This window comes from Fukomys damarensis, unplaced genomic scaffold, assembly GCF_012274545.1.
Source record: "Fukomys damarensis isolate Sample0158 unplaced genomic scaffold, DMR_v1.0_HiC HiC_scaffold_39, whole genome shotgun sequence".
Taxonomy (NCBI): domain Eukaryota; kingdom Metazoa; phylum Chordata; class Mammalia; order Rodentia; family Bathyergidae; genus Fukomys; species Fukomys damarensis.
In genome coordinates, this window is record NW_022900951.1 from 31,560,496 (window position 1) to 31,588,288 (window position 27,793).

The 27,793-nt window shown below is 34.1% G+C and overlaps 1 protein-coding gene across 1 annotated transcript in view; it reads left to right on the forward strand.

Annotated features, from left to right (window-relative positions):
* Cfap47 (cilia and flagella associated protein 47) overlaps window positions 1-27,793 on the forward strand; it is a 423,126-nt gene that overhangs the window by 267,733 nt on the left and 127,600 nt on the right. The window contains exons 52-53 of the mRNA XM_033760546.1: window positions 17,181-17,356; window positions 19,358-19,465. Of these exons, the coding sequence (XP_033616437.1) occupies window positions 17,181-17,356; window positions 19,358-19,465 (284 nt within the window). The remainder of the gene's footprint in view (window positions 1-17,180; window positions 17,357-19,357; window positions 19,466-27,793) is intronic.

The window sequence follows — 27,793 nt, forward strand, 5'->3', positions numbered from 1 at the left end:
TGGAACACTCTGTAGATGTCTATTTATTAAGTCCATTTGTTCAAAAGTTTCCTTCATTTCTAATATTTCTTTGTTGATATTTTTTTGTCTAGATGATCTGTCTATTTGTGATAGTGGGTTATTTAGATCCCTCACTACAATTGTGTTAGTGCTTATTTGGTTTTTCATGTCCCTTAATATTTGTTTTATATAGTTGGGGACACTAATATTTGGTGCATATATATTTATAATTGTCATCTCTTCCTCTTGGATTGTTCCCTTTACAAGAATGTAGTGGCCTTCTTTGTCTCTCTTAATCATTTTTGGTTTGAAATTTACTGTGTCTGCAAATAAGATAGCTACCCCTGCTTTTTTCTGATCCTGTCACATGAAGAAGTGTTTTCCATCCTTTCACTTTTAGTCTATGAGTTTCCTTTTGAACTTGGTGTGTTTTTTGTGTACAACATATTGTTGGATTTTTCTTCTTAATCCATTCTGCCAGTCTGTTTCTTTTCATTGGTGAATTGAGGCCATTGCCAGTGAAGGTTATAACTAATATGTATTGACTTATCATTGTCGTGTTATTGTCCTATTGTTGGCTCTTTTTAATTTTCCCCCTCTCCATTTTGTTTCTTGTCTTGCATAATTGATTTGCTCTGTTGAGCCTCATAGTGTTGTGAACTTCATTGTCTTTTTCTAGGATATTGTTTAGAATTGTTTGTATTTCTGGTTTGGTGCTCATGAAGTTTCTCAGATGTTCCTTGTCATGGAAGTATCTTATTTCGCCATCCATTTAAAAGGTAGTTTTGCAAGATACATCAGTCTAAGGTAAAGACTATTTGCTCTTAGGACTTGAAATACCTCACTCCAGGCTCTCCTTGATCTGAGGGTTTGTGTTGAAAAGTTTGCTGTGATTCTAATGGGCTTTCCTTTTCATGTGATTTGTTTCTTTTCTCTAACTGCTTGTAGTATTTTATTCTTTTGTTGGTTTTCCGGAATCTTAACTATTATATGTCCAGGTTTAGATTTTTTTTTTATCGTGACTACTTGGATTTCTATATGCCTCACTTATCTATATGTCATATTCTTCCCTTCTGTTTGGGAAGTTTTCTGTCATTAATTCTGTGTACAGTTTTTTTTTTAATTATATGTATTGTCTCCTACTACTTAATGGATTCCTGTCAGTCATATCATTCTTCTTTGCATTATTTAGGAGTTGTTGGATAGATTTCTCATGATCCCCTATTGTTTTTAAGAGATCTCTCTTTTCATGTTCACTGACTGCAATCCTATTTTCTGTATTTGAAATTCTATCTCACTTTCATCCTGGTATGAATGCATTCAGTAGCATTTTTAATCTCCTGGATATCTTTTTGAATCTGTTTCATGTTTTTCATTTCTTTCCTATGCTGGGCATTCATGGCTTCTATTATCATCCTTAGCACATCTATTTATTTGGCAGTTTCTGTTTTAGAGTCTCTACTCATTTCTTTCATTCTGCTCATCATCTCTGTAGTTGTCTGGGAAATTATTTTTGTTTTGAATTTTTCTAGAGCCTGATTGATCTGTTTTGTTACTTCTTGTGCTATGATTTCAGGGTGTCCTGGTGGTTGATTGTCAGACTTTTCCACCTCATTCTCCCTAGAATTTGCCTTTGGTGAACTGGAAGTCTGTATTTGTGCCTTGCTTAAATGTTTTCTCATTTTTGTTTTTGTTGTTGGGCTGTCCTTGGTTTAATTCCTAGGTTAGTACTTTGATCTTCCTGATAGAACTATTCTTTAGGTTTTGAGTCTCTAATGACTCATAGACACTCTCATTTTCATAATATCTGAAAAGACAACTCATTAAATCAAACACCACCCTTTAGTCCAATTGATACAATCGGCAGCACCATAGCATCAAGCACAGGTTAAAAATTGACCATTCATGATAGTTATTAGTTTATCATCTTTAATCATGTGAATTACATCAAAATTGAGGACCAGCCCAAAATATGTTTATAGTGAATAAGTTCTTCAAAATAGCAACTTTACCCTTCAGGATGGGGACTTAGAAAGAGTTGGGAGGATAGGAATAGATAGGTAGAAGAAAGGAGAATGAATGTTTCAGGTGCAGCCAGAGGACACAGATTGATCACACAAATGTAGGAAACTGTTGAAGACAAGAGAGAAAGACAAAGTGCAAGAACAAAGACAAGAGTAGAACAACTTAACAGTAATAGGTAAGCTATAAATAATACTCGCTTTCCTTTGAAACTAATGACACTTGAGTGAAAGAAGAAGAATAAAAAAAGAAAGGAGAAATCCAAACTCGGGCAGGAACAGGAACAAAAAGAGAGATGAAGATTAACATGGGGAAGCAAGAGACTATGCAGGACAATTAAGAAAGAAAAAAGGAAGAATCTGCAGAAGGGAAAAAATAAAATTTTAAAACTAAAAATTAATACTTAAAAATATGAGAAAAAGAAAGAAATAATATTTTGAAGAGCCTCTTTCAAGGTATATCTCTCCTGTCACAATAGACAATGTCGGCAGCTATGTGCAGAAGTAAGTTAATTAGTCTTAGCTAGCCAACAACAGATTTCTGAGATGCAGGCTGAATTCTGGCTGCAAGGCCCAAGTTGAGCTTCCTGACCTGTAGGGTTGAACTCTGCAAGGATCTACTACAGGTTCCCTCTGCACTTCCTCTGAAGAGAGTCCAAGTTCTGATGGAAGGTGATGATCCCTCAAACTTACTGACTACAGAGTTCTGATGTGCCTTTATTGCAGTTATTCACTTCTGTTCTATCTTCTGGCACTTAGTAAAATGGCCTTTATGAACACCTGTGATTCTGCAGTGTGGATCCAGTTACTGGCACAACCAGGATGCCCGAGAGCATGGCCAGGTAGAGATGCTACAGAGGTACCGCATGGCTCTGCATTCCTCACAGCTATGCTCAGATGAAGGCCAGGGCACTGGAGGTTGAGGGAGCTGTAAGCTCCCCATGCAGCTGGGCCACAAAGTGTCTTTTTCCTGCAACAGTTGTTATCCCTTTGAGAAAATACTAATACTGATTGAGATTTCTCCAACGCTCGACACTGAGTGATGACTGTCAACATGCAGGTTAAGAAACATATCAGGATACTTTATCTGGTTATGTAAAATGTTTTATCAAGAAAGTGAAAAAAAGCCACGTGTCTGTTTTAATGAGTCATTTCCAATGTTTTCATTTTTTAAATAAAAGCTTATAATATCCTTTCATGAATAAATTCCTTTTATAAATAATTTGCTGCTAGATTGTTCCCTTTGTTACTATAGGTGGGTTTGCAGTTTTAATTAAATGTCCACATTCAACTGATATTGGTGGAGAAGGAAGGTTTTTTCCCCATTAATTCCATCCATGAAAGACACTAGTGATAAGGATGTTATTGTTCAGTCATTAACTTCCTATACCTCAGTAAAAACTCATTCCCTCTTTAACTTTCTGACACAAAGATTTATTGGATAAAGATTGTAAAATCAGACTGAGGCACGATTGATACCACAGAGGCTAACAAAGTTCAAGAAACCCGTGAAGAATTTATTTTATTGCTGCCTGGGTCCAGAATAGCCAAGGGCAGAAAAGCCATTGGCACTAAGAGAATGGTACACATGGTTGATGGTGGGGAGGTTATGTAGGGGAGGGGGCATTGGTCGAGAGGGTGGAAAATTTTAGAGTCCCATGGGTGATGGGCCTGGGTCTGACTGATAAACATGGCAATGTTAGAAGCAGTAGAGCAGAGGTAAGTGCAGTAAGTCTCTTGTGGTTTTTGTATAATCAGCTTTCTTGCAAGTGTAGCTAAGTGGGGTGGCTGCTGGCTTTCTATTATTGCTGTGCTCCTATGGATATGGGTAGTGGGTCTGCTTGTGCAGGGATCTGACTTGAGGGACCTGTCAGAGATGATGTAGCTTTTTTACATTATCCCAAAATTATCAAATGAAACCTTTGTCAATTGAGGAAGTTGTTTTCTTTGTACTTTCAGAAATACACTAATGTTTTTGTCTCATCTATATATTATTTTACAATATGTTTAAATTGAATTTGCTGTTTTGCCAAATATTTTGAGAAACAATTTACTAAAATCTTAGATCTTCAGATATGGCAGTGGAACATTAAACATATTATGCCACTTCTGATTTCCATTTGCATCTCAGATTTTATTACATTTGACACAATTTCCAGTTTCCTCAAACAAAAATAAGTGACCATAATTTTTATAAAATAGAGTTCACACCATAAATATTTACATTCTCAAGGCACTTATTTACCTTTTTTTTTGCAGGTTCCAGAAAACAGTTTATATTCTCAGAAAATAGTAATGGTTATTAGTAATTATTATATTTGGGATATAATGCATTAGTATAGGGCATTTGATATAGGACTTCCACTTAATGTAAGAGAAATATTATATATAACTCCCAACATGCTAAATGTCTGGACACGCTGAGTTCATGTTGTCTAAAATTGAAGAAAGAATTATAGGAACAATAGAGGTTTTGAGTAGGAATAATTTATTGGATGAAAGATATCTTCTGTCTAAGAGAGATAGAAGAGGGGCCAGAAAGTGGGTTGCCCACTCACTTCACTTCTAAAATGTGTTTTATTGAGCAAAGCCAGGAAATGAGGTCAAAACTACGGTAAACTAATAAGATTACAAGTATATTCACCTAGGTAATATTGATCCAATAGGAAATCATGAAGGGAAACAAAACTATGATCATCCAATAAGATTATAATAAGTATAGTCACTTAGGTAATATTGATTAAATGGGAACCAAATAGGGAAGCTATTCACTCAGCAAGTTTACCTGGAAGGAAAAGGATTTCCCTGAAGGAATGGCCTAGAAAAGTTTTCATCCCCACTAAAGGTGATGCATACTTATTTAGAATATCAATCACTGTTGTTTATCCCTAGGGGAAGTATTTGTGTGTAGTTGTTCCTCTTTTTCTTGAAACCTGGCCTTCAATGAATGAGCCTCAGGCCACAAATGTCTTCTGTGCTGAAGAGCCCACCTTGATTAACTGCCTTATAATATTTTCTAATTAGCCTCAGAAATGTTCATTGTGTTGAAGGTTTGGTTGCTGATGGGGTATTAGGAAGCAATTACATCATTAGCTTCAGATGTCTAATGTAATTTGATAATACCATTTGTAGGTGATGGAAGGAGGTGGTTGTAGGGGCTGTTACAGGTTTTTCTTCTTGTGGACTATATCTGCTTCTCAGCCACTTCCTCTCAGGCTCTATCACTCTGCTCCTTAGCCTCCAAGAGGCAAGCAGATTTCCTCTTCCACATCCATCTGCCATGATATTTTTTCTTGCCACAGATCTGGAGCAGTGGAGCCAGCTCAGGGTGCTCTGAAATCTCTAATAATGAGGCAAAATAAATATTTCCTTTTCTAAGTTTTTCTCACATACTTGGTCACAGTGATGAAAAGGTGAATTACTCAGCAGTTGAGTTTTTATTGGTGTAAATTATGTAGAATATCTTTAGAAATTTTAATATGTAGTATTTTTGTTTCATTTTACTTAACTGCAAAAATCTCCTGCATGTCGTATATTTTAGCAGTGAGAGATGGTAATGAGTCACTATGTTTCCTTTGACATTTAATAACTCCAATAAATATATTCTGAAAATAAATCTTAAGGGCATGAACAAAGCTTCATCTGAGTTAAGTTTCAAACAAGTTCTAAATTGCATGTAAGTAACTTTTGCATAACCATTTTCTGCACTTGAGTTTTTTATTCTATCTTTTACCTTCACTTAAATTTACTATATTGGCAGTGATGAGACAAAAAGTTTGTCAGACATAAGCACGGTTAAAAATACTTTTAATCCACCTAATGTAAAGATCATTATTTCCAACCATTTTAAACAAGTTTTCTAAGTTTTAGCTTCCATGAACTCAAAAATCTACAAATTGTTCTTTATTTAAAATGAAGTTATATTCTCATATACCTATAAGTGGAAAATACCTCAAAGCAAAAATACATTGAAATATATTATGTATGAAATATTAGAACTTAACAACACAGTACATTGTAGAATATTAATTTTGAACATAAGGTCACATGGCTGACTGGGAGAGGGTTGCAGTTCACTGCTGCTGTCTAGCACCACTAGAGATCGTCCTACCAAATATTGCTAGCCCAGGAAAATATTAAAATTTAAAGTTCTACCTATGGTTTATACTAAATATGTATGACTTTCTCATCATTATAAAGTCAAAATATTTTAAATTACTGACCATCTGTATTTTGTGATAAAAATTTTAAATGTTTTCCCATTTCCTTCATACTTTTTACATTTTTAATTTTTCTTTGGAAAAAATACATCTTGAATGTTGTGCATGATGTTGACAATTTTTTTCATGAAATGCTGAGGTAGCAGAATCAACATTGTGATTTAATTTGTCCTGAGAAGTTATGAAAAATTCTCAAATAGGAGTTTTTTAATCTTAAAAAATATCTGTTGCCTTATTTGAGTTAAATACAAAAAAATAGAGATGTTTAGTGTTAGTTTAATTAATGTTGTAAGCATAGTGATACTATATTAATCACATTCCTGTTGTGGAGAAACACCTAACAATTCGACTAAAGGAGGGTAGTTTTATTTTGGGTAACAGTTTTAAGAGTTCTAGTTCATGATTGGCTGTCTTCAAGGCAAAAATGTCATTGTGGAAGGGCATGGTAGATAAAAGCTGCTTATCTCATGGTGGTCAGGAAGTACAGAGTAAAAGGAGGAGCTAGGAAAAAGAATATGCTCTTTCTGGTATTGTCCTTGGTTATCTCCCTCTTTAACCAGGCTCTGCCTCCTACCAGCACATTTAGCTGTGAATGCATCAATGGATTAATCCACTGATAACTTTAGCACCTGTGTGATTTAGTCATCTTCCAAATGTCCCCTCTCTGAACATATAAGACTTTTGAGAGGTATTTTAGATTTAAATCATAACATTTCACTCCTAATCCCCCAAAGACTCATGTCCATCTCATTGTGTAAAATGGGCTCAGTTCATCTCTCAGAGTAACCAAAGTCTTAACAGTTTTAGCATTGTTTAAAAGTCTGAGTCTAAAGTCTCTTCTGTAACTCAAGGCAAACTCTTTACTCTGAGTCTCTGTAAAAATCAAAAAGTAAGTTAAATACTCTTAACATACAACAACATAGGGTAAACACGTTCATTCCTAAAGAAAAGATAAAAAATATTTAGACCAAAGCAAGACTAAAACTCAGCAGAGCAAACATAAAATCTCACAGCTCCAAGTCAAGGAAACAGGACGTATGGTGGTAAGATGGAAGATCTGTAGAGCTTGGGCAACCCTGCCACTATGTGTGTTGCAGCTCACCTGGCTTTTCTCTTGGGCTGACTCTGTTGCCTGTGGCTTTCCTCAGCAGACCTTTCACAATGTTGTCATATCCAGCTTCTTGGGGTTTTCACTGTGGCTTTGATTTCATTCTCACAGCTTCAAGGATCACCCTCTCAGGAGTACATAGCCTGACCTCCGAAGAATTTCTCTGAAATTTAGGTGGAAGCCCTATAACCTCATTCTTAGCATCAATTTTCTGTACTATTCAGATGTGACCTAATTTGAGTTCAATAAAAAAATCTAGATATTCCTATAGAGTATTATCTTTTAATGATTAAGCATACATATACCAAATTATATAAAGATTAGAATTTTGATAATAGCTCACTTATGTTGATCTATTTATAGTCTTATTTATCAATAGTAAAACATGTGTTGCCTCCAAAAGTATATAATATAATAATTTATTATATTAATATATAATGACATATAATATAAAATAATCTTATTAAACTTATAAAGCTAATATTTGGCTTCAATACCTAGGTAAATGGCAAAAGTATTTCTTAATTATTACTTCACAGTAAATTCTGAAGTGATTTTGCCTTATGTCTCCAAATTTAAAAATTAGCAGGGATAATGCACTTTTACTTAAAATGACAGTGGAATCAAAGCTATCATCCAAAATGAAACTGTTTGCACTATATTGCAATTTATAAAACAAGAACAAAGTAGTCTCTACTCTCCAAATTAAGCCCTGACAGGAGGAAAGATTCTTTCTATTCTCTCTCTCTCTGTCCCTCTGTCTCTTATCTCGATTGCTTCCTCGATCATTCCTTTTTTCCCTTCCTATCTAGCCTCTGCTTTTTATTTTTGTACAGAAATTGTCTGTGCTAAGTGCTGTGCTTTGAAATCTGACTCCTGTGTTAGCTTGTATGCAGTAACATTTAGGCCTGCAATGACTTTGAACAGTGTTACAGCAAGCAAAGCTCTTCAAGAGATTTTCACTTAAAGTTATATCAAGAATGTTGGCTTGTATTTACTGACTACGTAATCATAATAAATAGTTTTGAAACCCCTTGATCATAATTACTGATATTATTGTTCTTATTAGATGCACTGTTGTCCAATGTGATTTAATATGAAAAGACAATGGGGATTCAGATGCTTATTCTTCCTAAGCCACAGAGAGATTCAAAATGCACTTTTGTCTCTACTCCACAGTAAATTCATTCAGGTTCAGTTCCACCTCGGTCAAGCTAGAATGTTCTCTTTCATTCTCACTGACATTACAGTGAAGTCAATTGGGAAGTAGAGGCACAGTACATGATCACTGATGGAAGCCACTTACCCCTTATCACATCTTTTTTATTAGTACATGTACACAGCAATTACATTCATCATGGGGAGTTGATCTATGTACATAACTCATTTTCTTTTTACTTACCCTTGCTTTTCCCTCACTCTCTCTCCATCTCTTGCCACCCCTTCTATTTTTCAAAAATCCTTATCATGTCTTCATATCAGCAGTATTAAGGTTTTATTAGGTAGGCATTGAATATCAAAAATTTATTCCCATCAAAATTTTTCATGGTCCTAAACAGGATCAGGGGAACATCCCCAAAGATATCTAGACACCACTAAAAAAGTTCTTGAAATAGCTGAGATGGAATATGTCTTCAGAAAGAAGTTCAAATCTTGATTAAAGTGTATTCTCTTATTCATTTCTCCCATCTGAGAAAAATATAATTCCTTTTTTATTGATGATAGAAATTGGCTAGACAAGTATCCTTCCAAAACTTTCATATACTTCACAACATTAGGATAAATATAAAATACAATTCAAAATATAAAAGCAAAATCTTGTTTGATATCAAATAAGACGTTAATTTTCTTTCTATTTAGCATGGAGTAGATTTACAAAACTTTAGAACTAAGCATTAGGTATAAAAAGAGGGGGAGATTGCTGGTGGCCTGGGTCAAAATAACAGAAAAGTTTATTTTGCTACAATTATGGTTTCAATGAAAAATGACCTTCACAAGCCTTGTGGTTGGAGATGGGGCCTAGTCAGAAGAGGCAGGTCACTGAGGGGTCTTGACCTGGAAAAGTGTGTTATTGCCAACTCCTCCATTGACTTGACTTTCTGGATGCCATGGGGTGAGTACTCTTTCTCTGCCATGTCCTTCCCTTGTGCTGTTTCTCCCTTGGATACTGCCAACCATAGACTGAACATACTGTAACTGTGAGCCAAATAATCCTCTCTTCTTTTAAATTTGGGGTGTTGAATATTTTGATTCGTTGATGTCAAAGCGTGAGCCAACCATGGACTAAACCCACTGAAACTGTAAGCAAAACACAAAAAAATCAATACCAAGAGTGGGATCATTGTTATGCCTCTACTTAAACATGTAGTTCAAAGCCTTTAGAACTGATTTGCAGGAGGAGTGTGGAAAGGTTTTAGAGAGACCAGCTAGGGAAGCCTTATAAAGCTATGAGCAGGTTTATAGGTGATGCTGGTGGAAGGTCAGAAGGTTATAATGTTGATAGGAATATGAACAATAAATACCAAGCTCATGAGGTTTGTAGATGAAATGAGGACTCTTAGAAATTATACTAGATGTCATGCGTGTTCCATTCTGGTGAAATATTTGTCTACATTTTGTCAATATCCAAAAACTGTGAGGTTGAATTTAAAGGTGGCAGACTAAGCTGGTGGAGGAAATCTCAAAGCAGCTAATATTAAGGTTGTGGCATGGTTACTGGCAGCCATTTTCATGCAGATATAAAATGAGAATTAGGAGAAAAAACAGAGACCGGAGTTGCATAAGTTGTACACCTTCACCATAAATGAAGCATCTGTACAGATGAGAACAATGAGAACAGTTACTGAAAATTTTAGCATTAAAAATAAGTCAAGTTCAGGCCAGAGATTTAGCTCAGTGGCGTAGCACCTGCCTGGAACGCACAAGGTCCTGAGTTCAATCCCCGGTACAAAAAATAAAAATAAGCCAGGTTCTTTATATCAGGATGATCAGAAAAATGCCTTGAAGACATCTTAGGAAGTGGCCAGACCTCGTGCTTCATAGGGTCAAAGGTTCTTTGTAGGACAGCTATAAGAAGAGAACCCAAGGGTGCCTTGATCATTCGGGGTCACCCTGAAAAATTTTTTCCTGAGTTCATTCATCCAGGCACTCAGAGGTGATTGCAGTTATAATGTAAGGGAGTTAGTCTACTGCTTGAGCTGATGGCAGACATTATTGTCATCCACATGATGCTAGTTTTTCAGGCATACAGAATACAAGGTCCATAGGGTCATGGAGGCTTCTGCTCAGATTTCAAAAGAAGGCCTTGAAAGCCACACAGTGTGGCCCTGAGAGGGTGGTATCTGAAGCCATGATAGTGAAGCCAAAAGTGTAATAGAGATTCCAGAAAGTTAGAGATTCCAGAAATGTGAAAGATCTGCTGAAGAAAACAACTAGCAACATGTGGAGGCAGCCAAAGAAAAAGGTCATGTGTGCTGCAGCAAGCAAGGTGTTAGAGGCAGGACTGCCTAAGCCTTTTTGCTATTCACATCTCACCCATGACATGGTCCAGGTACTGGGAATGGCGCTATAGAATTTAATGTTTGCCTTGGTTGATTTTTGTTTCACTATTGTCATGTTACTTTCTGTACCTTTATTCATATGTTTTGGAATGGAAATGTTTGCTCTGTGCCATTATATATTGGAAGTGTTTCACTTTCTTTTTTTAAATTTTTTCCAGGGTAAACAGCTTGAGCCTTGAGTTTGCTTTCAGTCCCAGGGGAGACTTTAGACTTGGACTTATTTAAATTCTCTAAAATTCTGGAAATGTTAAGACTTTGAAAACACTTTGAGATAGAGTAAAGGTATTTTTATAAGATGGACATGAGCCTTAGGGGGCCAGGGGCAAAGTGTTTTGGTTTAGATATAGAATGTTCCCCCAAAATGTCATGTGTTTGGCAGTGGGGCATGGGTGGAAGACACAGATCACAGGGAGCATGATCAGGAGGGCTTGTATGCTGGTCAGTGGTTCTGCCCTTTTCTCCCTGTTTCCTGGCTACCATGGTATGAGCAGCTGCCCTTCACCATGTCCATCCACTATATGTATTTCTGCCTTGGAGCCAGCCAGTCATGCACTGAACCCACTGAAACTGTAAGCCAAATAAGCTTATCTTCCTTAAGGGTTGGGTATTGGGTACTTTATCCCAGTGACAGATAAGTGACTAATATAAAAAATTGGTACTGAGGGCTGGTCATTGCTGTGACTCCAACTGGAGTGCTTCAGAAGCTTTCAGAACTGGTTTGCTAAAGGAAATATTTAGAGATGCCAGATAGAAACGTCTTAGAATGCTATAGTGACTAATGTAAGAAAATGTAGAAGTTATTGAATTGGTGGTTTGGGGGGAAATCTCATGTATTACATAATGAATAATGAAGGCTTTTTATGCAAGTCCTCAATTCAAGAGTACTTTAATTATTTATAATCAACGCCATAATTACCTGAAATACCATTATTTCATTGAAAGATCAATACACCGAAGTAAAAGGTAATAATATTTCATAACCTGTCATTACAAATTATTCCTGACTTTTCCTTTTGTTAATGCAGCTGAAGAATTGACTGAATGTGATATTCCATTCCTTGATGCAAATCCATGTATCAGCCATGTGAAAAAAAGAAAAAATGCAAATAATACCCACTGACTCTATTAAAAATTACTACATATAGGTTCATACATTAATTTAGAGTGCACATTGCAATGAGAGGGGAGAGCTAACCAGGAAGACACTTTTAAGTATTTTCCACTAAAACTAAATATTACATATATTTCTATTTTTCACATTTTTCATGTTTTTCTCTCAAAGTCGTATGGTACATCTAAATACAAATGAATAAACTATCAGCTCCTCTGGTGTTTACTGTCTTTTTAAAAACTAGCAGGTACCTATTAAGGCATCCTCAAACTGCATCTCTCTCAACTGGCTGTAGGCTGTCAGCCTTTACAGCACATTTGAATTCTGTGCTTCTGCTCTGATGGTGAATTGGGGGTGGCTATGGTGATCTTCAGAGGAGAAAATCAGGAGTGACAGTGAGATTTCTTTTTTTTTTTTTTGAGACAGAATCTATTTATGTATTTCAGGATGGCCTTGAACTCACTATGTAGCCCAGGATGGCCTCAAACTCATGGCAACACTCCTATTTCATTCTCCAGAGCACTGGGATTACAGGTGTTCACCATCATGCCTAGCGGAAAGTGACATTTATGACTTACTGATGCCTCTGAATTCTCTGAGTTCTGAACTACTAGAACTGGCATTTCAATTTAACAAAATTATTGAGACAGATTTAGCTTTTATCCTATGATATTTTCAAAATGCCCTTTCGTTCAGTTGGTTTTTTGACTTGATGATGTTTTAAAATCGAATAAAATTAAAATTGAAGATATCCTCTATAATACACATTACTTAAGTTAATATTATTGTGTGTTTTATACCTGATAAATAATCCTTTTGTAATGAACTCATATGAAAGAGGATATGGTGAAAAATATTTCTTGGCAGTGCATATTGAATTGTCACTGACGCACCTAAATTTTATGGGTGAAAACCTAATCTTTATTTACTTGCACCCAGCAAGAAGTGATGAAGTTTTCAGTGCAAACACTCAGTGAATTAATTTTTTCCTCCTGCAGATGATGTGAATTAGCAAGTGACAAAATTAATGCAGTGATAAAATAATATGATGCAAATGTTTTTCTCTCACCTGAAAATGTTGCTGTCATTCAATAGTTTTGAAACAAGAAGGCAGCCTAGGTTAACTTGAGATTGTCAGACTCAGGCTGAGTTACAGCTTCTCATGGATGCTTTATTATTTAGATAAACATTGTGACTATCCCGAATATCAAACATATTAATAATTATATTGATATACAAACAAAAAATCCATTTTAGAAACTCCAAGTTCTATACTTTAATGAGTATTTATTGAGTGTCTCTGATATCCCTTGCACTGTTCAAGATACTGGGGAATAGTGATGAACAATACATTTTAGAACCCCATTGATAAGGAGCTAACATTCCAATGGAGTTAGAAAACAGACAAAATAATTGAAATGATACATTTCCTAGAAATTTTTTGTTGTGTTGTAATTTCAAGTAAAGCCACAAACCTGAGAAATATAGATAATTTCATTTCCATGGTATGAATCATTTTATATAACAAGAGAATTATGTGCATATGCTCCTGGTGGGTGGTTGTATCTTTCATGTTGTGATTTAGGGAGCCAAGTTTTTTCCATCTTACGGTTCCTTCATCGTTTATGAACTCAGAAGTTCTGCATTCTTGGAGAAGGAGCAAACCAAGAGGACATCTTGCTAGTTTCACAGTTGCCTTTGCATATAGGTGATACTTCACTTTCACTTATTCAATATTAGAGATAACTAGTAACACAGCTATACCATAGTGCAAGAGGATCTGGGAATTGTAATATTTTGTTGGACAGTTGCTAGTCTTCATATTGTGAATGAGAAGCAAACAAATAGTGGGTGAATCTCATCAAATTGAACTCTACCAACTTTAGTCCATCTAGTGTACCCTTTAGTAGAGATGATATTTATTTTATATCAAGGGAAGTGAGAAATTATTTCTCTATCATCCATTTCCAACCAATATATGTTATTATTAGAGCACAAGAGAGTGGCAGTGAAGCAGACACTGACAGTTTATATGTGCTATGTTTTGGTGAGTTCCAATGAATGGAATGGACCACATAGTAAACATAAAAATGGCTAGATTGAAAGCAAAAAGCACTTCCACCATCACAAGACCTCATGGATCAAAGTTAATTTGAATTATGGAAAGACACTTGGTCCAGGCTATTTTGAAAGGTGCTAGCTCAAGATACATTCTTTTAATGTGCAAAAACACCAGGTGAAAGAATAAACAAAAAGTAATGGGAAATAGAGGAATAAAACTGGAACCTTGGAAGTGAACTGGAGATCAACCAGAAACAAGGAATGGCTTGTAGCCTCTTACCTTTCATCTTGTCTGTATCTTGTAACCTAAAGGCGCTACTTTAGAAAAATTATTGCAAGAGCAGAGAAAGTTAGATCCAGGGACATAATGAGATTTAAAAGAACAGGTCATGTATACTTCTTTGCAAAAAGTAGCCTGAGAAATTACTACATAGTCTTAAAGGTGAGAGTGAGGTGCCAATCAGAGGAGACCAGAAAAAGCATTTAATGGGGTAGGAAATCAAAGTATTGATTAAATTTGGATTAGGAGAAATATTTCAAAGTGAATATCTCTAACACCATGAACCATCCTGAGATACCAAAAGAAGGTAGAGAAGAACCAGACCCTTCACTGATTTGGAGAGTAGTTGAGTGAAACTTCAGATTGTATGCCACCAAGTTTAGTCAATCTAGAGTGCATATTACAATAAAATGAAAAAATGGCATAAGTTTGGACAATGATAATTTTATGAACAAAAATAGCTTGGGATGATACTGAATACCTTTTAAAGCATGGCTTTCTATTTTTGAACATAAAATAAACCATATGAAGATTAAAGACAGCTTTAGAACTCCCCATGTGCAATCATTTCTATTTTGTGTTTCCAAAACTCAACTGATTTATAGTACATTTTGTTCTAAATGTAAATTCACCTTAAAAGCCTACTGATCAAAATAGAGGAATATGTCATTGGTAAGGCATATAATAGCCAAATATTTCAAACTTTTATATAAAATACTCATATAAATAAAACTGACTCTGCTTCTCATCAAGTAAAAGTTGTTTTTCACGAAATTGGGGGTATGGTAGGATACCTCAGAGAAGATAAAGTAATTTACTTTGTTTTAATCTTTGTTATTTGTTCCAGATGATCATACATTTCTAGAGTTATATAGATCAAACAAAAGAGATGTTTCAAGAATAAAGTTATAAATTTTGATCATCTCGTAAAATGATGACTAACAAAACTTTTTTCTCCTTGCTGAATATATAAGGTCTTATAAAGTATTGAATTTTATAGCCTTAAAATATTGATAATTAGAATATTAATTTTGTCTAAGTTATTTTGGACAATATTTTGGCAAATAGATATCAAATAAAAATTGTCTATGTAACATAATATTTTAGAAGTGATATTTGTAGGATGTATTGTGAGATTTGTTGTTTTATTCTGTGGTACAAAATGAATATATTCACTGTAGGGAGTTGGTATATGTTTAGCATACTGTTGAAGTCTAGAAGAAAATAGTATTCAAACTTTAAGGAAATTTCAAAATTAATTTTATAATATGGTTACATTTGAAATTTTTTCTATAAATATTCAAAATATAGGACATTAATAGGAAACTTTTTACTATTATGAAACATTTGTTTCTGTTTGTTCTATTGCTATTTTCAAGACTCCAGAGAATTAGATTCTGGAGATTTTCAAGATATCATAGTGCCAGTATTTCCAAGCGATCAAAGATTGCTGTCTGAAGGCTGCTCTGTTCTGCATTTTGAGGATGTGTCTAGACCTTCTGGAAAGCAGCAAGGTGGTCCGTTAGTGGTACTTGCCAGAGATATAGTAAGGATGCCAAAGAGGAGTTGCAATATACGTGCCTCACAGCTGACATCTCCATTACCTACTCTTAAAAATCTAACCAACCATAGAATGTTGTAACTCCTTTGTAACGTGAGGAATTGTTCATGTTGGATGGGGTACATTTCATAGGGAAAATAGTAGCTTTCAAGTATGTTTCCTTTGTGTTGAAAGCTTACATGTAATGATAAAACCTAAAAACATTTGATATTACAGTATTGTATTCCTCTGTGGGCCAAGATCTATTTGACTAATGCTCCAGTCTCAAAATGTGAGTGAAAGCTCAGTGGTGTAGTTTCTGCCTGGCATGAGTCCCTCACTTCAGTTCCTGGTACCAAAAAAGAAACAAAAAGAGAAAGAAAGGAAGGAAGGAAGGAAGGAAGGAAGGAAGGAAGGAAGGAAGGAAGGAAGGAAGGATGGAAAAAGAGAAGGAAATGGAAAGGAAAGAAAATGTGAGGGGTTCAAAACTAGCCCTACCTTTAAGAAACAGAATAAAGATAATAACAATGTGTCAGAGAATATCACACATAGTAAGAATAGGGATTGTTCCATAAAATTTTTGTTATATGTATATATTAACAGAAATCTAGGGTCACTTGAGTTATTCTGGACTGTGATTAAAACAGGTTGAAAAATCAATGGTTTAAACTATAGAATTTTTGCTCCTCTGAAGAATCTGTAGCATTTTCTTGATTGGACTATGATCTTCTCTGAAACATATGAAAGGTATTCCAAAATAAATGTTTAAGCAAAATTTTTTTATTTCAATTTTCTATCTTGAGCCTTAGGCAAAATTTTCTAGGCCCAAATTGATAGTATCCTATTATCCTGACACATGCCTTCCTTTAAGTGTTTGATTTGTTTGACCTTTGTAAACAGCTTAGGAAGCTAAGTCTTAATAAGTGTTTTATAAAATATGTCAAGTTGCCTAGCAAAATCAGTACACTTTGTGACTTGATGCTATCATCAAATTACTGCTGAAGGGAATACTGAAAATGTTCTTCATAGTAATGATACTGGAGGAAAAATATTCTTATTATTTAGTTTCTTGGATCTCTGCATTGTATTTGTGGCTAAAAATAATGTTACTGTTTACTAAGACTAATGAAGCAAGACCTATAAAGAGATTAAATTTGAGTAAAATATATTCAGGGATAAAAAAATGACATTTTATAATAATTTTTGTTACATTTTCTTCCACAGAACAATGACTTTGCATACACTGAAAGTTAATTATGTGTTTGTTTTATAATTCTAGGAGACTAGTTGCATTGAAATACCTATCTCTAATCCAAAAGACAAAATTATTTGCATAGATGTGATATTAACAACTCCTGCCCTGAGTGGACTCCCAAAACTTACACTGAATCCACTGGAAACTATTAACTACATTGTATGGTATTCTCCAGCAATTATAGGCTATAAAGAAGAAAGGTAAGGTTTCAGTGTGGTATTGTAGAGTACTTTGTTTTTGATCGTTTGACATTATGCTTTTAAAATTATTGCTTTGCATGCTTTAATACAATAATAGATATGAAATGTACTAACTTAGGGCTAGCTTTTTTTTTTTGCTTCAGTACAAAATTATTATTTGGTAGCATATCAAATTATTCCTAAATTTCTTTTTTGACTTCCTGTTTCACTTCACTTTTCAGTAAATAAATATTTCTGAGTGGAAAAACTGGAAGAAATGAAAATGATTCCAAGAGAACTGGGAAATAGACTCTTATTTTCTTGATGAAAATTATTCCTTACATTTTGTTTCCCAAGTAAATATAAATCATTAATTTAGAGGCTATAGAGAAAACTTGATTACAGATATTATTCCATACTGAAAGCATACACATGCATACAAATTTACACATGTGCAAATTTTGGGACAAATATTAATGATGAAGTATACTTATAGCATGATGATTTTGAAAAACTTTCTTTGCATTATACATTCATATACATGTACACATAAAAACATAGCTCATATAGTAATGGTTAACTAAAAAATTTATTAAATTTATTTGTTTCAATGTTGATATCCAAGTTATGTGAGTGTCTTTACAAGGAGCAACCAAATAAATGGTGAATGCTGAGCGCCATCCAGGGGAAAGGTAGGCATGTAAATACTCTAAGGTGTATCCTAAACTACCTTATTCAATCAGATCTGCCTCTCTTTGACTTCTGGCTCCTCCCCAAAGTCAAAATGACCGTAAAAGGTAAACATTTTTAATTGATTGGGATGAGGCAATCATGACAGTGCAATTAAAAGACTCTCAAGAAAGAGGAACTCCAGAACTGCTTAAGAAAGTGGCAGAAATATAGGATAAATGTATTCAAACCAAGAGAGAGCATTCTGAGGGGGATTAAAGCCAATATTTCATTTACTGTAATAATTTTTTAATTTTTTATTTCATTAAGTTTATTGGTGCATTTTATGTATACAATGCGATGGCATTCATCATTGGGAATTTATATCTTTACATGATGTGTCTTGGTTCTTATTGTTTCCCATTCCCTTGCTTTCCCTTCAACCCCTCCAATCCCTTCCTATTCACACTTTGTTTCTGTTTTTTTCTTTTCTCGTATTTATTCCTTTACCTTCCCCTATGCCTCTCACTTCCCATTCCCCTTTGAACCTTTTCTAGTTTTTATTTTCATTCTTATTAGTACATGTTTACAATACAGTTATTGCATTTATTGAAAAATAATGCTTCATTGTGTATAAATATCATATTTTCCTTCTCCATTCTTCTATTGGTGGACATATATAGGACCTTTCCAAGATTTAGCTATTGAGTTGTGGTATATTTTATTAATTTATAAGTTAAAAGAAGATAGCAGAGCTGAGATGCTAGCCCAGTTATTCACTGAAATTACAATAGTCTCTGTGTTCTCAGAACTCAACACCAACACAGAAAGCTCTCCGGAGCCATATGACACTCGCCTTTACATGAAAGTGCACATGCATTTAACCCAACAAACTAAATTTAGTCTAATGATGGTTAAAAATCAGCACTATTTTTTGGTACTCATTTCATAAGACATTTAAAATATTCATATTTAACATGTACTCTTGATCTCTTATTTAACACATTTATTAAATAAATATTAAAGATATCCATGTTTTTCTTGAATAATTGAGTGATTTTATCATCAAAAAGTGAAAAATTTAAAATGACATCTACCATGAATGTAGAATATGTCACAGTGTAGTTATCAAATACTGTTTTATTTTTGTTTGTTTTGTTTTGTTTTTTGTACCAGTGATCGAACTCAGGTCCTGTGCTTGGGAGGCAGCCTCCAGAACCACTGATCTAAATCCCCGACCTTCAAATGTTGTATTTGAAAGCAACTATTTTTACCAATTTGATATTTTTTTCTGCAAAGTTTATTATACAAATTAAAACCACTAACAAGATTTTGCATATTTTTTTTCATCAGCATTATTTTTCAGCCTGTAATGGGTGAAGAGTTCTGGTGTTTACTGAAATTAACTACTGAACTTCCAAAAAGAAAGGAAATACCAGAAATATATTGTGACCTCGGAAAGTAAGTTCTGTTTCTTAGAAAAAAATTCTTTATTCAAGAAAAAAATCTAGTATATAACAATATTGGTATAATGTATTTAATGTTTTAAAATAAGAAATATATATATTTCTATTGAAAATCTTGACAAGGCAAGCAAATCGGGGCTTAGTAAGTGAAGAATTGTATTCAAAAGGATTGTTGACAGGGAGGAAAAAGGACTAATCGTAATAGGAAAATGCACCCATTTCAGGAATCAGCAATGTTCCATCTCACAAAATCAAACAAAAATAATTTTATAGGGTAAAAGGGGAGAAAACAAATATAAACAATCTTAACAGTGAAAGTTGGACAAACAAGGGAAAATGATCAGTGGTATCTAACATGAAAAAAGTTTCACTGAAGTGAAAGGGAGGAGTCCCAGGGATGTCTGTAAATTGGGGTTATCTTTTGTGTGCGTGTGTGTGTGTGTGTGTGTGTGTAGCATTGGAGACAAGACCAGTTCAGGGTGTAATGGAAAGCACAGATGACAAATGAAAGTTTGGTTAGTTCAAAAGCAGAATGTAAGCAAGGGGCAGCTATGAGCACTTGGTCACATTTGGTTAATACTATATTCCCCTGTGATGTGATTATTCTTATTTAGGTGGTCAAATTTTTATTACATGTCTGGCACCAAATTTGTTGGTGATGAACATGAGTACAGAGATTGCAATCAACTTTTAAAGAGTGCTGTATATGCCCTAGTGAACAAATCAGTGCTGCTTAATTTCTCTCTCTTAGCACACAAAAAGTGTTGAATTATTCCAGTCCTAGATTTTGGGCCAAAATGACTAAAAGTGATTGCTTCAGAAGTGACTTAAGAGAAATCTTTAGAATAGGGAAAGTAAGATAAATGCAGAAGCTTTGCACAGATGTGATTGAAGGTACATTCCCATACTGATCTTGCAGAGGTCTGGAGTTTAAAAGAAGTCTTGAATACTTGCCCTGCCTTAAAGCAAAGGAGCAGTTTTCTATTTGATATAGTCTCTTCCCTATTCTACTTCATGTTTATTTTAGATTCACAAATAATAAGATTTATATGTATATGTTACAAAGTGGTATTTTGGTACATTGTGAAATGATTAAATCAGACTGAGTGTATCCATCACCTCAAATATTTATCACTTATGGACAGAACATTTAAATCCTTGTCTTTTACCTATTTTGAGATGTATAATACATAACTATTAGCCATGCGGTGAGCTTTTCAACTTCCATACTAGTTACTATAAGCATCTTTGAGATGAGGTATCGATTCCCCAGCAGTTGTGCTCTGAAGGGTTTAGGATGTTCCAGAACCCAAGGAAAATCATCTGAAAATTTGAAATGGAAGGTAAAGAGCAAACTTGCAGAAGTTGAGGAATGGGGGAGAGACCTGGTAAAAAAATATTGTTATATTTTAATACATTTTAATTTTATATATTATTATAGTTATGCATTACATTATATGTGAAAGTTATTAATAAATATAGGATTGCTATGTGAAAACCTTTGCTTTAGTTTTATGATCTTTGACTCAACTAAATAGTGGTAAACCCTTTTAAGGTTGTCTTTTTTATACTTTAATTTCTTTTCATCAAAATTATATCTGTATAATTAAAAGGCATATGATATTAAAAATGTTTGCTAAAAACTATTTTAATCAGCTTGCACTGTATCCTTATCTTCTTTGGAAGTTTGTAAGATTTGTAATTGCACCCACTGTCCTTAACATGTCTTGCTGTGGCTTTTTTCTTTGTAACTGGAAACCCTTGAAAAGGAAACTTATGACATCCATATCATCTGTCATCTTAGCTCCTACCCTTATGTTTTGGGGGTGTTTTTAATTTTTTTTAACCTCTTCTTCCAACATCTGTCTGTTTTAATTCATGCAGGCTAACTCAATTTTATCTTCCAATCCTTCTATGGAGTTTTTAAACAGCTATTAACATCAAAGGCTATTTTGTTGTTACCATTGCTCTTTATTTGCTATAAAAATATGTTTTTACTTGATGTTTTAATATACAATATCCAGTAAGATATCAATGGTTGGGCTGGGGATTTAGCTCAGTGCCTCCAATGCCTGCCTCACAAGCGCAAGGTCCCAAGTTCGATCCTGGGTACCAAATAAAAAAAGATATCAATTTTGTTGTTGTTTTTTGGTACCTGTGATCGAACTCAGGTCCTTGCGCTTGCAGGGCAGGCAGTGGAACCACTGAGCTAAATCCCCGGCCCATCAGTGGTTATTTTAAAATGCTAGAATCTGTATTTTTATTTGTATATGATTGTAATATGTAATAATTACATTTATCTTTAAATCCCTTTCCCACTTTCACACAGTCTTTCTTCCTGTTTCTTATAATCTGTCTTTTATATTCATCTTTAATTTTTTTATATTTTAGTTTTCCCATATAAGAGAAACCATGGCATAATGTCTGCTTCCAAGAATTGGCTATCATGAGTTATGCTGCTATCAACATGGTTATGCATGCATCTCTGTACTGTAGTATGTTAACTCTTTCAGGAAGATATCTAGAAGAGGTTTAGCTAGGTCAAATGGAATTTCTATTTTTAATCTTTTGAGGACAACAGAATGAAAGGGCAACCTACAGAATGGAAAATCCTGATCTCTTTCTTATTAGAAACTTTATCAGATGCTTGTTTCACACATTTTTAAGTGAGAAGATTTAAAATGATAAATGAAAAATTCTCACACCATGGATGGGTCTTATCAAACCATTCATGATCTTCTTTTGATTTTAATTTTTGGTGCCTTGTGTTGAACCTATGATCTCTTAAGTTCTAGGAGTGAATTCTATCACTGAAGTATAACATCTGCCCTCCTTTTATGTGCCATACTTCATTTATTCTTCGTGTAAAAAATTGTTTTTATTATTGAAGGAATTGTAGGTTGTTTCTACATTTGGTATATTATGAAATGTGTTGTTTATAACATTTATATATCCTATAGTACATGTGAGCTCATTTCTGTTGGACATAAACAGAAGGATACACTATATATTACTTGACATGCATTTATTTAAATTTAGTAGATAATGACAAAGTATTATAAATCGGTTGTACCTGTTTGCATTCCCAATAGCCATGTCTGAATTGTTGCTTCACATCCTCAAGAACATAAGTATTGTAAGAATAATTTTAACTATTTTGATTTTTGTTAAGTGCTATCTCATTGTATTTTTCACTTACATTTCCTCATAGATATTGCAGTTGAGTACATTGTTATATAACTTTTGAAGGCCATTTTGACATAGCCTTTTGAAGTGACTGTTTATATCTTTTCACCATTTTTTCTGATTTGTCTGTATTTTTCCTTTTTTTTTTTTAGCTGGGGATTGAACTCAGGACTTGCACTTGTGAGGCAGGAGGCAGCACCATTGAGTTAAATGTGCAGCCCCTGTATTTTGCTTTTTCACTTAAAGCTTTTTCTATATTTTGGAAATAAATTGTGTTCGTTACATTTCTCTCATTGCTGAGACAAAATACCTAATAACCACAGTTGCAGGGGAAGGGGTTTATTTGGCTTACAGTTTGTTTGTTTTTGGTACATGGGGATCGAATTCAGGACCTTGCACTTGAGAGGCAGGCAGTGGAACCACTGAGCTAAATCCCCAGCCTGGCTTGCAGTTTGTAGAGATTTCAGTCCTTAATTGGCTGGCTCCAGGGCAGGGATGACAAACAGGCATCACAGAGGATGAACAACACGGCACCCACACAGTAACAAGGGCAACAAGAGGGCTTTAGTTCAGGGTGGAAGACAGCAAAATCAACAAGAGAGCTAGAGCTTCACTGTCTCTTTCTGCCTCTTTTATCTTTTTCAGACTACTTTGGGTAAATAGCACACATGCCCTTAAATCCTAGTGCCCTTGGACCTATCCGCACCATAAGTCAATCACGGGATCTAGATTAAACTATCTCTGGAAAGCATGAGTCTTTGGGGAAACATGTAAACACAAGCCATAACATTAATCATTGTGAATTATGTATGTTGTAAATAAATTTTCTTGTAGGTTACATTTTAAAATTTGTTAGAGAGGTTTTTAAAAAAGAAAATAAATGCTTAGTTTTAGCAAATGTATCTGATCAATCGTTTTTATTGCCATTTTTTTCTGTCTCTCAAAGTTGTTACCATCCACTATGTCATTTTCAGAACAATGTATTTTCTATAACTATCCTACCCACAACTACTACCTAGCTAGCATTGATCAATATTGCAGCATGAAAATAACATGAGGCAGGAGATCAGTACATTAAATCAAGACCCTGGTCATAGCAGCTTGGGCCAGTGTTGGCAATATTATGCTGACAATGTACTTTGCTAACTAATAGTATGAGACATATAAGAGAAGCAGAAATGCCTGGCTGACACTAAGTTTACTGACCTGAAAAGCTAGAACAAAAAGTTTAGGATAACTGGGATAGAGAGAACTACACAAAGACCTAGTTTAAGATTAGATATTTAGAATGCTGGACCTGAAATTTAAGGTGACTATTAGACATAAGAATAAGTGGAAAGTTGATTTAAAAACCTGGAATGCAGTGTAAAGAGTCAGTTTGGAGATAGATAAACATTTAGTTCTCCCTTGCTTTGCAGTTAGTTGCAGCAGTAATGATTAAACAATAGAATTATGTACTTGCATTTCTAAGATGGAGACAGCCTTAATTATGCTCCATAGTTGGCCTTACAGATTATTGTTAATGAAACTTAGAAAGATAGGTAGGAGTCATTTAATAAATCCTTGGTAGAATGATATTAAATAAACTCAGTTCCCCAGGATTTTTTGCATATTAGAGGAATATTTTGCTTTATGAATTTTATAATAATCACATTCTTCCCAGTAGTTCGTGATTATTTTCTCATCACTTGGATTCTGTATGATCTGCTTATAATTTTTTTCTATTTTGGAGGAGATTAAGACTTGGAAGAAGTTGATAACAGAAGGACAGAGTGTCCATGTATGCTTTATCCTGTAATTAATTTTAAAGATGCTACTTTTTAATTCACATTAAATTACCTTTTTTTGGTTTGCAATATTCATATTTTTAATTTCCTCATCTTCCTCTATATTAACAAGCTTGAGGCAGTTTGGTGAAACAATTTTTCATGACTATGGAAAAATATGGAACTCACAGTGAAAGTAAAAATTATAAACTATTAAGAACTTTAAATTTGTTCCTAAATATTATTTATCAGCAATCCACATTACATGCATTGATGATCTACAATCTTCTTTGCTAATATATTGGAAAACTAGTACATAAGACACTATTAGATTAAATTTAAAAATATTTTTACTGGATGAACAGTGAACCAAGCACCTCTTCATATTTTTCTATGTGATTCACTGGCAATCACAGTCTTTCTTGCTTTTTGCATCAATCCCATTTCAAATGTCATCAAGTTATATTAATCCTCTGCAATTAAATTGATTTTAATCTATAAAACTAACACTGTTTTCATGTGTTTATTAGTGAAACTTTTGAAATAGAGTGCATCATTTCATAGTTACAACTTGCACTGGCAGAACTTCAATTTTAATTTTATTTTGGAAAACAATGGTTTTATTTATAAAGAAAATATAAGTCAATTTATAATTATGAGTATTTTTAGTGTATAATTTGGACCAAGTACATTTTATTTGGAATTGAGCCTCTGTAGCTCCAGCTGTAACCCTTCTTAAACTTCAGGCTTATCCTTCTATCTGCATGGTAGATATTTAATTAAATGTACTACAGGCTCATTATCTCTCAGCAGAGCTCCTTGCTGTGTATTTATCTCATTTATTTTCCTCACCTTGCAAACAGCCACCGAAGCCATGACTTTAAAATTATTTTTACTTTCTCACACTAAGAAATCTATTTTGTAAACACTCACTCACACACATACACACACACACACACACACACACACACACTTGAAATGGGAGCATCATGATCATTACCTACTCATATCAAGTGTGGTAAACTGTGATGTTGCTTGCCATATTTATTTTCTTTATGTTTCGTGTTGTGGAAAAAATAAAGCACCATAAAATTAACTATTTTAAAATAGACAATTCAGAGGCATTTGTTACCTTTGCACTGTTTTGCAACCATCACCTCTATCAACTTCTAAAACCTTTTTATCACTCCAAAAGGGAGCTATCTTTTTTTTTCCTCATTCAGTTTATTGGTGCATCTTTTAAACATTTGTTACAACTAACACCCGCCCACCCTCCCCGCAGACCCTAGAAAATGCTAATTTGCTTTCTGGCTATATCTATTTAGATATTACATAAATAAAATCATAAAAATCTAACCTTTTTTGTTTGGCTTCCAGTTCAGTATATAATACCGTTGCTTTGCTATTTACGGAATTAATCTGACAGTCCACTACTGGGCTGTTTACATGCTTTATAAGTCCATATGTAGGTTATCCTTCTTGTCCCTTCTTCCAAACACAGACTTCAACCCATTTGCATTCTTTTTAGCAATGAATATCACTGGAAGTGCTTGTCTCTATATTCCTATTGCTCAGGTCTTCATTCTTTCAACTGGATTGTTATACCACAATGATTATAATTAGTCTCTGTACCTCTCTTCTATTCTCAGTACAGTTCATTTTCGAACTTATTATATATGTGTGTGTGTGTATTTGAGAATGTCACACTTCTACTTAAAAAACAAACAAATGCACAAATAAGCTCTCCAGCTTCTTTTACTGTCTTCAAAATGAAATAAAAGTGTTTTAGCTTGGTGTGTGAGAACTTCATATTCTTTTTATTTTTTATTTTTTTGGTCTTGTTTATTCAACCTTATTCCAGACAGTACTAGTAGATCTGACAGTGTGCCATATGTATCTTTGCCATCCTCAGGGAGTAAGTAAACTAGATATATTATGAGTCTCTGCCAGTCCTGATTCAAAACCATAAGATTCTCCACACATTAAAACCATTTTGTATTTAATAAAGTGAGACTAATGGGTGGAGATCTTAGTTTTCACTTTGATTGGTAAGAGCAACTATGTCACTCATTTTAACTGAATATAGATCCTCTTTGGGAGAACATTAAATGTTTTCTGCAAATTATACTTGACAGTTGCAAGTTTTTCTAATTCTTACATATTTGTTCACCTAATTTATAAGATCTTATATCAAAATACCTGATAGTGAAAGGAAATGGAGTCAAAATAGTAATAAGAAGAATATTTAAGAAAATATGTATTGCTCGGTAGAAGGTTGCCTAAAAATCCTGTATTTGATTCCTTGGGGTCAAATATCCAAAAGCCTGTCAAACATTAGATTTTAAAGCTGTAAAGAAATGTTCTTAATTTTCTCAATTTTGTTTTATTGCTACATGGAAAATATTTTGATTTTATCTTTTATGGGAATTGAGTCTTGTTGCATAATCAACACAGAATATGAGAGAGAGATTATTTTAAAAAGAATATGCCAAATTGCAAATACCTGCAAAATGTTTTTGCTAAAAACAAATATAAATAGAGCTAGTGCCACACCACGAAAATAACCTCCTACAGCCTGATGTTTAAATACTGCTTATATTTGAAGTAAATGTCAGTGATGTACATATAATTTTAGAGAGATGATTAAATGGTTTAGGAAACTAAGAGCATTATTTACTATCCTTAAAATTTTTATCTCTAGTATACGAGCAACTTGTCCACAACAACAACAAAAAAATAGAAGTAGCAGAAAGGATCATCTTCATTTCGTGTATTTTCTACATTACTTATTCATAACCAGATCCAAAGCATGTACTTGCAGCTTGATTGTTTAAACAAATGGAAGGTTGCCAAACATAAACACTTCAATTAATCATCAGCTGTTCTTGAAACTGATCTAGGCATGAGAAAATGCTAAAATCCTGGATCTCTGAGTTGAAATATATATCATTAAATGAGTTAAAATCCATAGCATTTCATGAAATATGTGCATCAAATTTGCTTCTCAATGATATTTGAACAATATCTTTATTTTCTTATAGTAGCACAGACAACTAGTTTGAGAACATTTTGTTTATAGTTTTCTATGATGTGATTTATGAGAAAACTTGTTTCCTTTATAATATTCTAAGCAAAGCCAAATGTGTTGATACATACCTGTAATCCTAGCACTTGGGAGACTGAGGCAGGAGAACTGCCATGAATTTTCAGCCAGATAGGCTACACAGTGAGTTCAAAACTAGCCTGAAATACATAATGAGATTCTGCCTTAGGAAACCAAACTACTAGTACTAATAATATGTGAAGTAGGTACAAACCAAAAAAAAAAAAGATAGTAAATCTGTCATAAATTTTAATTTACTTACTATATT